We start from the raw sequence: 15879 nt of genomic DNA, 5'->3' as shown, positions 1-15879 counted from the left end.
ATACATCAAGAACTTAGCATGGAGAAGGATAAATTTTCCACAGCACAAGCATTGCCTTGTTATTCACACTGCAATGCATTCTGGGTAAATGACATCTAAATGTTCAACTGTGCCAGCTACATCCAGCCAAAACAGTAACGTCTTTAAGCCTCTTCAAATTGAAATCGATAGGAAAGCAGAAATCACAAGAGGTGATGAAGATGAGGAGAACCAAACAGAGGAAGAGGACCGAGTTGGCTGTAGGAGCTGCTGGTGTTTTGATGCTGCTGCTGCTTATTTTAGATTCACAAATGTAATCTAAAATAAGCAGACTGTGCAATCCAATAACCAGTTCTGTAGCTCTGTGACCGGTAACATCTGTAAAGATCCGGTCTTTGGTCCGGTGTCAGACAGGAGGTTTCACAATCAGCACCTGTGGAAGTAGCAATAGTGCTGTTATCATTTGAAAAGAGCTTCCAACGTTCCTAGCGTTTTTCTGTCTCTCGCCAGTGGCAGTGGGGTTTGGGTGCTTTGTGGATAAAAACTGTCAGCACAAAATTTATTTTTAGCTAGTTAAGGTAACAGTCATCTGTTGAAACCTTAGTCAGTTTTGCTCATACAAATGACTCAGTCTTCTGGAGACAAATGCACAAGTAGGTCCTTTGGAAATTGTCCTGTGGTTCTTTTTCACTACGCTCTTTTTTCATGTTGGAAGCAATCAACACTCACCACAGGCAACAGTGACACAGTGTGACATTATCTAGAATTACACCAGTCAAACGCAATATGATAACTCAGGTAAAGTTAGCCTTCCAATGTTTACTCTGTAGATTCGGTACGTAATAGACCGAATCTACAGTCCAATCTGCAGGTGGGTTCATGACACCTGCTGTCATGAACCCAGCAGGTGAAAAACGGCGACCTCCATGGGTCAAAAATATAACAGAAGATGTAGATTTTTGAATAACTTAAAACATTTGCTTTATTTTTTAAGTAGTTATGAGTTTTGGTGTATCACAAACAGCATTTGTTTTAGTTAATAGGAAATTAAGAATATATTTAGGCCAACATGTTCAGCTAGTCCTGGATTCTTTTATACCTGGATCTGCTGAGTTTATATGACTTTCATGTTGTGCTGAAAACAGACAACAACATATTCTTGCTTTGTTTCTGCTTTGAGCTGCAGAGAGGATCTGGCATTGAACAACTGAATGAACACCAGTCTTCAACTGGTGACTTGGAAGACCATGATCATGTTCATGACTTTCCATTTTTTGTGATGTAACATTGCTGTGACTCCAATAAAACTCCCTGAAGGTATCTCGTCTGGTTGGCGGCCATCTTGGTCTGATCCAGATGAGTGCAGGCAGCATTCTCACAGACATTCAACCAACTTCTTCCACCAGTTCCTTCCTGTTCAAATTGGAAACAGTTTTTAAACTGCATGCCTTCATAGTTTGGATAATTTTTTTTATCCTGATCAGTGTTTGTAGTGAACAAATCCAGAAAAAGTCAGATGGAGCAACATGTAGATGCAAGTCAAGTTTATTCAGGAAAACATGACATGAAAGCAACACGAATGAAGATTTAAAAAAAAAATAAAGAAAAAAAAACAAACTAAATCAATGGTTGAGAAAGTGAAAGAAACTGAAGAGGAATTGTATGTAAATCGGAGGACCACAGTGTCTGTGGATGTTACTGATTATGATGCATTTCAACCACAGCACAGGAGATTTGATGGTCGTTTCATTGAACTGCATAAAGAAAACAACAATGAAAATATTAATAATATATTTTAGCTGAATAAATTGAAGACACCTTGAAGAAAAATATCATCAGTTCTAATCATGAAATAAGTATTCTGTAGGAACAGAAACAAAGAAAGAAGTAAAAAATACAATAAAATAAAAATAAATACAAATAAAAACATCTAGCACATCTGACAGATTACTACATCTTAAGAAATTACTATTTTGTTTATATTTAATTAATTAGCCAATCAGATATTCTGAGTTTGTTAATTAAGTTAAAAAAACAGAATAAATAAGCTTCTTCTCAATGCTTTTTGTTTAGATTTGTTCAGTTAAAGTAGATCATTAGAGAAAACATCCATAAAGTTGCTGTTTGTGCTGCACCAAGTTTTTAAAGCTGTTCCTGTTTGTAGACAGATTTTAGTGAAGTGAGAGCCTGAACTCACCGTAACAAAGATATTCCACCGCCAGGTACTTGTGGGTTCCATAGCAGGGATTTCCAAACACATAGTTACTGGCTCTGACTTTACACCACTGTTTCCCGTTGCATCTGTGGATTCAGACCAAAGTCGATCATTTTCCTTTCTTAGACCTCCTCATTCACTCATTCACATCCAGTTCGATAAACTTTCAGGAAACACTGAAGCTCTGTACCTCTCACCAACTTCCTCTCTGTCTGTGTAGCATTCAGTGTTCTCTAGCTGGTAGGCAGGTCTCCCAGCGCTGCAGGTCTTCCAGTCCCAGCGTCCGTATGTAGCACTGATCACATAGATGGCCTGACCTTTTGCTGCCAGAGCGAGGAGGAAATGTTGGAAACCTGAATGTATTCATGGTGTAATGCTCCAGAACCGACCAGTGAAACCAGTGACCTTACCACAGTGGAGTCGAGCCACTGCTCCCTCACATGCCACGAGGGATTTTTCCACTGGGAGGTCTGCTGCATATGAGACATTCAGATCATATTAATATCAGGACACAGAAAAGTCCAGACACCATGATCTAAAGATACATTCATGTTTAACAGTTTTAGATCCAATAAATAATGAACGTTCAGCATCAGCCTTCATGCCCAGCTTGTCTTCACACTAAAACCTGCAGCGCCACCTTGTGAACTCAAAACACCAGAAAGATTAGAGCACAAACCTTCTGATTCTGATGAACTTTTTCCCTGTTAATCAAAAGAAACAGACATAAACAATAATTACTTACAAAAAACTTTTTTGTCTTCAAAGATTTTAGAGCTGATTGAAAAATAAAGTTATTGTTTATCTGCTGTTCACACAGACACATTTCAGTGTTTCACTGCCTGTTTCACAAAATAAAGAGATAAAAACACTAAAAGTAGATTTTTAACAACTGATTTTCTAAACAGCAAACAGAAGAGAAGGATTTCACTCACATTTACTTTTAGGACGAATCCACAAAGGAACAAAGTAAAAAGAACAAATTTCATCTGTATGAAGATAAGAAACATTCAGTTACTCTGAGATATGACTGAAAATATTACATAATTTTCTAGATTTTCAACAAGCTGCTGAACCAAATAATACATTTCATCCATCAATGTGAACATGATGGAAACAAGTTTTCATGTTTCAGAGAATCAGGACCAGATTTGATCATAAAATATATTAGAAGAACAGAATTGTAGGCAGGTTTTCCTTTTGGGTTTGTTGAGTCAAATCTTACCTTGTTGTGATGAAGAATCAAAGCAGCAGCAGAAACCAGATTGACTGGAAGCAGTGTGCTTTCAACCAGGGAAAGGAGGGTTTATATCCCTTCACTGATGATCTGACAGAGGAACAAAATGTGTTTATCCAGGCAACAATTCATCCTGTTGAGGTTTTCAGACCAGAAGTCCAGGCTGGTGATGGTGAGGCAGAGATGTGTCAGGTTTTATCAGATTATGGAAATATTTCAGTGCTGTGCTTAGATGATTCAAGTAACTGTAAAAATGTGCTTTAAAACTTTAAAATGATATAAATGTTATGCCCTATATGCATGGTGTGCAAATATAAAAGTATTATTTTAATTTCTCTTGTTTTTGATTCAGTTTCACTCGCAACACTCAGGGTTTAGTGCAGCCAAACTGAAGAAGAGAGAATATTATCCACATAGAAACTGTTTGACAACATGAAGTAGGCTAAGGGTGTCATAAAGCTACAGATCATGGTTATTTGGTGGGGTGTCGTTTGGATCCGCACCAGTGTTGGGCTCCAGGAGGAATTCGAAATAAATCAATACTGGATGTGATGGTTAGTAAATAAACTTTAGTTGACGTAATGGTGCATAAATATTCAACTGGATGTTGCTATAGACAGGAAAACATTTCAGTATTGATTTCATTTTTCAGTTCTGCCATACTTTTTAATTATCGGCAGAGGCATTTTAACGTTGGGGCCAGATGCATTCTGGGATACGACAAATGTAAAACTAGTCTGGTCTCTTTCCATGTCAGATTTCAGATATCCAGGCAGGAGTTTATCTGTTTGTTGTGCAGCAGTGTGCAGTTGTTGTTGTCCAGTTGGTTCCATGGTTGTCAGCCGTTGTGATGATGTAGAGAACTCTCTGTTTGGATCAGCTGTTCTTGAACGTCTCCTTTTTTCTCCATCCGGACAGTGCTGAGTGTGTTCTGTTGGTCCTGCTGACTGTGGCCTGGTTTGAAGAGATGATTACTCTGCAGTACATGTTGTTTTAAGCCATTCATTAATCAAAAGCAGTCTTTATATCTATTCTCCATATTGAACAGAAGCAGTCCATCGATAATTAGATTTTGAGTTTCATGATTTTGTTCAGTCTTGTTCAAAATTTATGACTGTTTTCATCCCCGTCAGACTGTTCAGACTGTTTGTAGTGAACAAAGGCAAACTGAGCAAAATGGAAAGGCAAGTCAAGTTTATTGAGGAAAGTTTAAATAAAAGAAAAAAGGATGAAGATTGGAGAAGAAAAACAAATAAAATGATAAGAAAACTGAAAGACACTGAAGAGAGATGAAGCTGCACATGAGTGGATCACAACGTCTGTAGATGTTACTGATTATGATGCATTTCATCCTCACACAGCAGATCTGATGGTTGCATCAGTCAGCTGCAATAACAATGAAAATATTAATATAATTTCAGCAGAATGCATTTTAGACATCAGAAAGTATCACCAGTTCTAAACCTGCAACAGGCGTCTGAAGAGTCAGTGCTTGTTTTCTAACTTTGGTTAAAAAATTAAATGTATTCTTTCTAAATAAATGCAGAAAGACCCAGTGTAGGATTCCAACCCAGAACCTTGTTGCTGCAAGGCATTAGTGCTACTGACTGTGTTACTGAGCTGGACTGGAACATTAAAGCTGATGAGGGAAAAGTTTTAACCAGACTACAGAGTTTGGACAAAACCTGCTCCACAGGATTGCCATGGCAACCAAACTCCAAGTCCTGATATTTTATTATATGATGCTAACTTTAACAAAAAAGAACTAGAGGAAGCAAAAAACGAATAAACAAATAAATCAGTAAATAAATAAATCTGTAAATAATGTAAATAAAAAAGAAAATATGACTGAAAAAAAATAAAATTGAAATCTGACACATGGTGGATTTTTCAACCCTTGAAAAAAACACTAAATTTTTTCAGTTCATTAATTTGCCAATATAATAGCTGAGTTTTTTAATCAGGTTACAAACCTGGTAAATAAAGCTGCTACTGATGGTGTTTTCTTAAGATAACAGTAATTAAAATCACCTGAATGAAACAAATATGACATTAATGCTTTTCAATGTTCTTAAATTTTAGAAAGATTTTAGTGAACTTAAACCATAAACTCACATTGGCAAACATATTTCACCTCCAGGTACTTGAAGGTCCCGACACAGGGATCTCCTAACACAGAGCTACTGACGAAGAATGGGCACTCTGATTCCCCGTCGCATCTGTGGATTCAGATCCAGGTCAGTTTCCTAGAAATTGTGACTTGACATTTTTGGGATTTATTAATTTATATACAGTTTGAAAAGCCTTTAGGAAAGGCTGAAGCTCTGTACCTCAGAAACACTAAATCTGCACTCATAGCACAATCAGTATTCTTTGTCTGGTAGTCGGGTATCCCTTCGGAGCAAGTCGTCCGGTCGCTGCGTCCATATTTAGCACTGATCACGGATATATACTATATACTGACCTAGGTTCTGTTTTATGATAAATTTACATCATGTTACTATTAAGACCTTATTCCATTGGCTATTCATGATCTAATGCAAAATGTATATTTCATATTTTTATATTCAATAATCTGGTCTTCATACTAAAACCTGCAACACTAACTTTTCAGTTTTTGTAAACCACGTCCTGCCTGTTAAAAAACAAACCAGAAACAAAATTAATCACACACAATCACAATGAAATGACACATTGCGAAATGTGTCATTTCACAAATGGAAATGACAGAGTATTTTTACTTCAAGCTTCTTGGAGCTGAAAACATCAAATTAAAATCTGGTTAACAACTGAATGACAGGAAAACTATAATTGCTCAATAAAACCAGTAAAATAATGCTTTTAACAACAGATATTCAAACCACAAAGAGAAGAGAAGGTTTTCACTCACATTGATTTCCAGGATGAATCCACAAAGGAACAAAGTAAAAAGGATGAATTTCATCTGTAAGAAAATAGGAAACATTCAGTTACTCTGAGATATGACTGAGAAAAACTCAATGATTTTCTGAAATATTTTCAACAATCTGCTGAACTAAACGGCACATTCTAATTGATAAATATGAACATAAAAGCTTTCAGTAAGATACTATTCCATTTTTGAAGGTTTAAATCTTACTATATCAAACAATGTAACTATAGGTTGACATTTTCCAGTTTTCAGTCAAATCTTACCTTGTTGTGATAAAGAATCAAAGCAGCAGCAGATGCAGGACTCACTGGAAGCAGTGTGCCTTCAACAAGTGAATGGAGGCTTTATAAACCTTCACTGATGATCTGACAGAGGAACAAAATGTCTTTAGTCCTTCAACAATTCAGCCTGTGGAGTTTTTCTGACCTGAAGTTCAGGTTGGTGATGGTGTGTCACACCTGAAGCCATTTCTCCTCATTCCTGGTGATAAATCACTGATCATCTCTTCATGGCCCCCAGCCCAGTGTTGGAAATATTAATTTAATTATGCTAGATTTAATGATGTTTACCCTTAGCGCATGTTGAAATATTAGACTGATCCTGATTATTTTGAGTAGGCCTCAGTTTAGGTAAGTTTTTGACTCATGAGAAAAATAAAGCATCACTTTTGCTTAGCAGCAGTATAAAATCCAACTGGTTTTTCCAAACTAACACTTTAAACCTGACATTAACATTCTGACTTCTGGAAAACAGAAAAAAGGTTAAATAAGCTCTAATAATCAGAAATGTGAAGAAGTATCTTCAGGATTGACCTCCTTCTGACCCCGACCCTTCCCCTTACTCATCCTGGTCACAAGTAAAGTGGACCTGGCTGTTCTGCACGTTATTTTAAAGATTCCTTGGAGTTTTTCTTCAACTACTTGAGCTCCTCAGTGGAGGAAAGGCTCTTGAACAATGCAAAGCCATTTACACATTCCTCCATCAACACAAGAAACACAATCCCGAGTTATTGCCTTTAGCAAAAATAACAAGTGTCTTTTCTTGACTTTTCAGAAATAAGATTGAAATACCCAGATTAGTTTGTCATCTGGAGTTTTTATCTTAATCATGCAACAACCCAGGAGCAAAATGTGGAGAGAAAAAGGCCTGGGAGTTTCTGACGGACCGGCCTGTGAGTGTGTGTGTGCGCACCTGTTCTTGTTTTTATCACATCTTGGGGACTTTAATCTGTTTACACAGTCACGTCATGGGGACCTCCTCCCTTATGGGTAACTAAAAGTTGGTGCCCATAAGGATGATGGTTTTAAATGACAGTATAAGCTATTTTAAAGGTGCTGGGTAAGTTTCAGCAATGGCCCATATCACATTTTTTTCTGTCACTTTTGTGTTAGGGTGTGTGATCCGGGTGTGTGTTTGGAAGTCTGATTTTCATGAAATTGGCTTCCAGCTACAATGCCAGCTACATGTCTGCCTCATCTCAGTCTTCATGCAATTGCTGTAGAAGATGGTTTGGGAACATTTGAGCCTCAAGCAGGCCACCCCGGGGGTCATCAAGGCCAGTCAAGTGACCAGTGTGTTGGTGATGATCAGCCTGGATCTGGTGAAGACCTGGCTGTCGGTGTTGAGCATGGAGATGACGAAGAACTTTATCCAGTCCATCCTCACGTCTGTGATAGAGGATGCAGAGGATCAAGGACCAGCAGCCGGTCTGTGGGTCCGAAGCCCTGACATGTGATGAAATTACATGTTAGGAAATGCCCTCAAAGCTAGGGTTAGACTGTAAGACATACTAGGGATCGCCCTCTTTAGGGTGTAGCTTAGATAGAGGCTAAAAAATGGAAAACTTTTGTTTGATGCCATTTTGTCCTGCTAACTCCTAAAGGAAGCATGAGAAATGGACCAGCTGTTAATAAATGGAATTCATAAATTCAACTCACTGACTCTTCTTCGATCTCATACATCAAAAACTTAGCATGGAGAAGGATAAATTATCCACAACACAAACATTGCCTTGTTATTCACACTGCAATGCATTCTGGGTAAATGATATCTAAATGTTCAACTGCGCCAGCTCCGTCCAGCCAAAACAGCAATGAGTAACGTCTTTAAGCCTCTTCAAATTGAAATCGATAGGAAAGCAGAAATTACCATAGGTGATGAAGATGAGGATAACCAAACAGAGGAAGAGGACCAAGTTGACTGTAGGAGCTGCTGGTGTTTTGCAGCTGCTGCCTATTTTAGATTCATATAAAACAATGAATGACATTGTTTTATCTGGTTGGACTGTGCATTCCAATAAGCAGTTCTGTAGCTCTGTGACCAATAACATCTGTTAAGATCTGTTAAGATCCGGTCTTCTGTCTGGTTTCAGAGAGGAGGTTTCACATTCAGTACCTGCGGCAGCAGCAATAGTGCTGTTATCATTTGAAAAGAGCTTCCAATGCTCTCAGCGTTTGTTGCTCTCTCGCCAGTGCTATAGATTAATTGGTGGCTAAATTAACTGGTGGCGGCATCAGGGAGAAACAAATGTTTCTGTGGGCGTGGCTTTTTAGGGCCCCTTTACCGGACCAGAAAATAAACAATGCGGTGAGCTTAAAGAACTTCAAATCTTTACAAAAATGCTTCCTGATTCCATAAGACAACCATTAAGATCTCGGGAAGAACTCATTAGAAAGACTTTTATTGGTCTAAATATATCTAATATGTTGCCCTTTTTAAAAAAAATCATCTTCAAAACATGTAAATTACACAGAACTTGTCCTGACTTATGTGTTGCTTCAGAGGTTGAAACTCGTCAAAGGAAGATTGAAATAGATCATGACCAGATCTCACAGCAAAGATTACTCCATGAAAGCCGACATAAATGTTGAAGAGCAATTGGATTAAAAATAAAATGTTTAAAAAGATCGACTGGCTGTGCGGTTTTTACATCTCCCTCATATTGTATATTTCAAATAGATATCCACAGAAACAATAGTGAAAACTTTTTAAATACTGCTTCTGTAACATACTTTATTTCTTAATGTAACTGGGTCTATATTAATAATTGTATATTTACACAAAATGTGTTCTTTCATCTATTTCTCTGCCTCTACTTGACTGTTCTTGTGTTCCTCTGTCTCTACTATAAGGGGTTTTGTCCTCCAACTCCACCTTACTTTCTTCTTCTTTTGTTCAGGGTCCTCCAGGATTATTATAACTACTTAATTAATTATTAATAATTAATATTAAGTTATTAATTTCCTCTTCCCTTTTGTTATTTGTTCCACTGGGGAGAGGCAAGTTTTATAATCCATTGCAATTCTTTCAATTATATTGTTCAAATGTATATTTTTCCTTCTGTATTAAATAAGTGTTTGGATATTTTCATTTGAGTTACTATTGCACCTTCATAATATCTGATGCATGCTAACACTGTCATTTTGTATGGATCAAGTTGGAGAAAAGGAGCACATGCCAGGTGCTAATGCTAATATCTCCTGATTGACAGATTAAATAAACGGAGACCACCTCCAAACCCAGACTCGGTGTCTTGTGGTTTGTCTGATCACCATATAACACACACAAAGCAGAAGTCTACCGGTCACACTAGCTCATTTACATAAGACCTGGCTACCACAGATTCATGTGGCAGTGTCATTTCTTCATTATTGTTGATATTTTTCTCATAATTTAACCATCTTTATTCTTTTCATCAAGTGACCCTAATACTCAACCATAAGAGGCATCGCTGAAAAAACAATTGTCTTATAAACTTTTACATCAGAAACGGGTTAAAATCTTCACTCAAACTGAGATTCTGAAAGTGTCACCAGTTAATCCACGTCTGCTTCTTTAAGAGCAAGGTGTCTCTCAGCTCTTGTCATAGTTTAGTGGTGAAAACAGCGCTCTCGGAACTCAGCAACCGCTGGTACGAGTTCACATTATTGTCTGTTTCAGTTTTTGGACCAGTTTATATTATTGTCTACAAAATAAATAATAATATTCACTTGCTGCCAACATTTTGGAGGTAATATTGTTTACCAGGTTTTCCAGACAAACTTTAACTGTAAGAATATTGTCAGATTACCAAGTTGCACAGCTTTACTTCTGCAGCCGAGTGAAGTCTTAAAGTGCAAACGAAATAATGTGGCTTCCATTAAATGAGCAATGAATTAGTTTGCATGATATCACAACTGTTTACATTTATTGATATGTTTGCAGAGCATGACAGTCAACATAAGACTGAAAAGACATAAAATAATCATCATTACTCCAACAATGCTGTACAATGTAGTACAAATTCGGACTGTTTAATACAGTCTCCTCCTGAAGTGGGGTATATTTTAGTGATCTTTCAATATATTCTTAAATATTCCTTTATATAGAAGGAATTGTGTTTTGAATAGCTCTTAGAGAATTTAGAGACATTTTTATATCCATTTATTTATGTTTGTCACATTTTGATCAGGAAACAACAAAGCCACCCAATTTTTTACAAACATCTTCGTTGAGGACTCCATTTGGCTGTCACTAGTTAATCTTAATGCGGCTCGTTCTGTTTTTAAGTTTATTTTCCCTCGTCAATAGTCTGCAAACTGTTCCCCAGTAGAGAACACCCAGACAAATATTGTAGATGTGGCTCATAATCTGTTGGTGGTATCTGACAGTAATGTAGGAACGTTTATTATTATAATTTTGGCTTGTCAGTTTGGATATCACCACCAACAACAACATTGGCTGTTAATGTTGTGTAATATCATTTAGATGAGATTTTATTGTAGTACAACTTAACGACATTATTTAACATTCCTCTCTTTTTGGACACGTAAACACCACAAGCAACACCATCAGGTATGTGATTTAAATGTTATTAAATATGATGACACCAACCTCATTGTTTAGCAACACTCTCTGTGATTAGTGTCGCCAAAAAAGAAAAAAGCTCAGAAACAGTGCAGTTGCATTGCGGGATCTGAGCCACAAATACATGCTAGGCTAGATTTGAAGAGTTCACACGATTCTTGTCACAGATTCTTACCTCCTAAAACTTCTAGATTTGGTAGTTTCAAACTGTGCAGTTAATATACAAAACTAGAAACAAACTATTCCCAGAAAATATTCAAAAATTGTGTACTGATAGAGAGGGGGGCTATGACTATAGAGAAAACTTCACATGTTCCAACATCGATGAAAAGAATGTGCATCTCGGTCATTGGAGGGAAATTTTGGAATAAACTCACCAAAGAGTTGAAGCAAACTCCAAGCATGAAGTATTTTAAGAAAGGCCTCAAAATAGTTGTTCAAATGTACAGGGATGATGAGTCTGACTGGGAATTACAGCTCTGTTTATGACTTGGGCAATTGGGTGTAAGTTTATGTGTTTGTATAAATGGGTATACATTATGTACATAACCACATAGATGTGTGTATATATGTATATGTACAGTATGTGCGTATGTATTATTTTCATCTGGTTGAGGAAATATATTTTTTCTTTTAGAAGGTGAAATGGGAATTTATGTTATGAAATAAAGAATGGTAAAGGGGATTGATTATATAAGTTAAACTTCATCATACTCCTTCTCAGACTCAGTCAACAAACAAGTGGTGTATTTACATGTATATTTTGTAGCAAGGTATTGTATTTAAAACCTTGCTACCTTGCTATAAAAGTCTTTGTTATTATGTTTTGCTAGTGAAATGTCTGTCTGAAATAAACATTATCATATATTAGGATCTCATATTTTGCAAATTCAGAAGGAATCGTTAGCTCCAACATGTTTCCTGAGATATTAGTCAGGTTTTAAATATTGAACTAATCCAACAGTAAAATAACTGGGATTTCTTAGAACAGATAAAGACATTAATGGTTTATGATTCCTGTATAAAACCAGAGAGCAGATGGAGACGGCTGACAGAATCACGGTCCACATCAAGGCCAAGAATCTTTGTTAACAGAAAATCCCACCTGGCTGCTGCAGTCAGTATCTAAAACCCAACTAGGTTTTTCCATCCCAACATTTCAGTCTGGTGTGACCTGCTAGCTTGGCTGATGGCTATGAAGGGATGATCAGTGATTTATCACCAGGAATGAGGAGAAATGGCTTCAGGTGTGACACACCCATCACCAACCTGAACTTCTGGTCAGAAAAACTCCACAGGCTGCATTGTTGAAGGACTAAAGACATTTTGATCCTTTGTCAGATCATCAGTGAAGGTATATAAAGCTTCCATTCCCTGGTTGAAGGCACACTGCTTCCAGTGAGTCCGGCTGCTGCTGCTGCTGCTGCTTTGATGCTTCATCACAAGGTAAGATTTGACTGAAAACTGGAAAATATCAACCTATAGTATACATATAGTTATAGTAAGGTTTAAACTTAAAAAAACAAAATAGTATCTTACTGAAAGCTTTTATATTCATATTTATTAATTAAAAAGTGCCAGATTGTTGAAAATATTTCAGAAAATCATTGAGTTTTTCTTAGTCATATCACAGAATAACTGAATGTTTCCTATTTTCATACAGATGAAATTAATCCTTTTTACTTTGTTCCTTTGTGGATTCATCCTGGAAATCAATGTGAGTGAAAACCTTCTCTTCTCTTTGTGGTTTGAATATCTGTTGTTAAAACATTATTTTATTGGTTTTATTTAGCAATTATAGTTTTCTTGTCATTCAGTTGTTAACCAGATTTTAATTTGATGCTTTCAGCTCCAAGAAACTTAAAAATTCTTTGTCGTTTCCATTTGTGATTAATTTTGTTTCTTGTTTGTTTTTTAACAGGCAGGACGTGGTTTACAAAAACTGAAAGGTTAGTGTTCCAGGTTTTAGCATGAAGAGAAGATTATTGAATCTAATATTATGAAATATACATTTAGCTTTAGATCATGGATAGTTGAACTTTTCAGTGTCTTTATATTAATATGATCTGAATCTCTCATATGACAGAACCTTGGCAGTTCCCAATAAAATCTCTTCGGGTGGCATGTGAGGAATCAGTGGTTCAAATAGAGTGTGGTAAAGTCACTGGTTTTACTGGTTGTACTGGACCATTACACCATAAATACATTCAGTTTTCCAATATTTCTTCTTCTGTCTTCCAGAAGAAAATGAGATTATATTTGTGATCAATGCTAAATATGGACGCAGCGATCAGACGACGTGCTCCGATGGGATACCTGAGGACCAGACGACAAATTCTGCTTGTGTTTCAAGGGCAGATTTAGTGTTTCAGAGGTACAGAGCTTCAATCTTTCCTAAAGGCTTTTCAAACCGGATATGAATTAATAAATCCAAGAATTGCCAAATCACTGTTTCTAGAAAACTCACTTTGATCTGAGTCCACAGATGCAACGGCAAATCGGAGTGCTCTGTCTTAGCCAGTAGCTCTGTGTTCGGAGATCCCTGTGCAGGGACCTACAAGTACCTGGAGGTGCTATATCTTTGCTTCAGTGAGTTTATAGTCTAACTTCACTAAAATATTTTTAAAATTCAAGACCAACATTGAAAACCATTAATGTCACATTTGTTTTATTCAGGTGAATTTAATTTTCTTTATCTTAAGGAAACTTAATCAGTAGCAGCTTAATTTACCAGATTTTTAACCTGATTAACAAACCCAGATATTCAACTGGCAAATTAATTGACTGAAATAATTTACTGTTTTTTCATGCTTCAGATTCCGTTTTTTTGTGTGTTTTCAGTCATTTTTTATTTTTTTATTTATTTATTTATTGTTTTTTAAATTCCTCTAGTTCTTTTTGTCAAAGTTAACATCACATAATAAAATATCAGGACCTGGAGTTTGGTTACCATGGCGATCCTGTGGAGCAGGTTTTGTCCCAACTCTGCAGTCTGGTTAAAACTTTTCCCTCATCAGCTTTAATGTTCCAGTCCAGCTCAGTAACACAGTCAGTAGCACTAATGCCTTGCAGCAACAAGGTCCTGGGTTGGAATCCTAGACTGGGACTTTCTGTATTTATTTAGAAAGAAAACATTTAATTTTTTAACCAAAATCAGAAAACCAGACTTGACTCTCCAGAGGCCTTGTTGCAGGTTTAGAACTGGTGATATTTTACTTTCTGATGTATAAAATGCATTCTACTGAAATTATATTGTTAATATTTTCCAGAGCCGTTTTAAAATAATTGACCCTGAAGCGACCATCAGATCTGCTGTGTGAGGATGAAATGCATCATAATCAGTAACATCTCCAGACGTTGTGATCCACTCATGTGCAGCTTCATCTCTCTTCAGTGTCTTTCAGTTTTCTTATCATTTTATTTGTTTTTCTTTTCCAATTTTCATCCTTTTTTCTTTAATTTCAACTTTCCTCAATAAACTTGACTTGCCTTTACATTTTGCTCAGTTTGCCTTTGTTCACTACAAACAGCCTGATGGGGATGAAAACTTTGACAAACTCCTTCCAAACTGTGAAGACAGTTAAACTGTTTCCAGTCTGAACAGGAAGGAACTGGTGGAGGAAGTTGGTTGAATGTCTGTGAGAACTCTGCCTGCTGTCATCTGGATCAGTTCAAGATGGCCGCCAACTAGGGTTGCCATCCGTCCTGTAAAATGCGGACTTGTCCCGCAACTTGTGGATTTTTTTTTACCTTCACAATTTTATTTTAACAATGAATTAAAAATTATACAGAAGCACTTTTAGCTGCCTTATTGAGATAGGATCACACTTTCCATCTGCTAGATCAGGATCTGCAACATGGATCACTGGAAACACAAGTGGCCCTTTGGCTCACTGATGAAATATTGCTCAAATGATGAAATATTGCTCTGTTTTTTTGTTTCATTATTTTTTAAGTGTTGCCAAGGAAAAACACTGACTATTCTGGCCTTTGTGGTAAATTTAGTCTAGAACCAGCCTCCAAACCAAACTCCTCACTTGTATAATAAATATTTTAGTAATATTCTTTACAATTCCAGAATTTTCACATAACTTTTATCCTTTTGGAGCCCTGCCTTAGGACACATTTTGATTATTAAACTAGGTGTTATGATCAGTTACTCAGTACTTGAGCAGTTTACCAAATATATTTTACACTTGCTTAATTAAACATGTTTAAGGTCGCATATGACCCAGAGAGCATGAATGATTGCTCTCTGGGTCACATTTTTAAAGGTTTTGTTGGTTATAGTTGCCTTTATTTGGAAGTAGTTTGACAGGAAAGTGGGTAATGAGAGAGGGGGAAGACATGCGGCCTACGACCACCGCCACGATGACGAAGGCCGCAATATGTAGGTTGTGCTTTGCGCCTGCGCCATAACAGCGCCCCCTCTGGATCATTTTTAAACACTTAAAACACTGCCATAAATATTCCCACCCCATGAGAGCAGGGTGACACGCAGTGGTGGGCAGAGGTCGCGTTAACGGAATATTTTCGGTATTTGACCGATTATTTTTTTAAACGACGGAAAAATGTAAAGCCCGTCGGTCATTTGACAGATTACAATACACACCATTGACTGGTGCACATCCGCACATATTACAGACTTTACGCAAAGAGTTCATGCAGAGGGAACTAAAATCAATTAATAAA

At 36.9% G+C, this 15879-nt stretch overlaps 2 protein-coding genes across 3 annotated transcripts; one reads left to right on the top strand and one right to left on the bottom strand.

Annotated features, from left to right (window-relative positions):
- Positions 1 to 1508: 1508 nt before the first annotated feature.
- LOC145552326 (L-rhamnose-binding lectin SML-like) lies at positions 1509 to 3527 on the bottom strand. The gene is made up of 7 exons (XM_081609430.1): positions 3420 to 3527; positions 3130 to 3183; positions 2874 to 2898; positions 2605 to 2667; positions 2385 to 2517; positions 2177 to 2280; positions 1509 to 1733 (listed from the first exon to the last, which is right to left on the bottom strand). The coding sequence occupies exons 2-7, from the start codon at positions 3181 to 3183 to the stop codon at positions 1726 to 1728; spliced, it is 387 nt and encodes a 128-aa protein (XP_081465556.1). The 5' UTR covers positions 3420 to 3527; the 3' UTR covers positions 1509 to 1725.
- Positions 3528 to 12181: 8654 nt separating this feature from the next.
- LOC103468067 (D-galactoside-specific lectin-like) lies at positions 12182 to 14681 on the top strand. 2 transcript variants are annotated; one of them, XM_081609429.1, is made up of 7 exons: positions 12182 to 12633; positions 12851 to 12904; positions 13109 to 13136; positions 13274 to 13342; positions 13432 to 13561; positions 13673 to 13776; positions 14457 to 14681. In XM_081609429.1, the coding sequence occupies exons 1-7, from the start codon at positions 12619 to 12621 to the stop codon at positions 14465 to 14467; spliced, it is 411 nt and encodes a 136-aa protein (XP_081465555.1). In that variant the 5' UTR covers positions 12182 to 12618; the 3' UTR covers positions 14468 to 14681. The 2 variants fall into 2 exon arrangements, with proteins under 2 accessions (XP_081465555.1, XP_008413130.1); XM_008414908.2 differs by having other exon boundaries at positions 13429 to 13561.
- Positions 14682 to 15879: the final 1198 nt, after the last annotated feature.

This window comes from Poecilia reticulata, chromosome 7, assembly GCF_904066995.2.
Source record: "Poecilia reticulata chromosome 7, P_reticulata-male-v2, whole genome shotgun sequence".
NCBI classification, from domain to species: domain Eukaryota; kingdom Metazoa; phylum Chordata; class Actinopteri; order Cyprinodontiformes; family Poeciliidae; genus Poecilia; species Poecilia reticulata.
The sequence above is the reverse complement of the archived record's forward strand: the minus strand, read 5'-3'. Positions and strand labels throughout refer to the sequence as shown.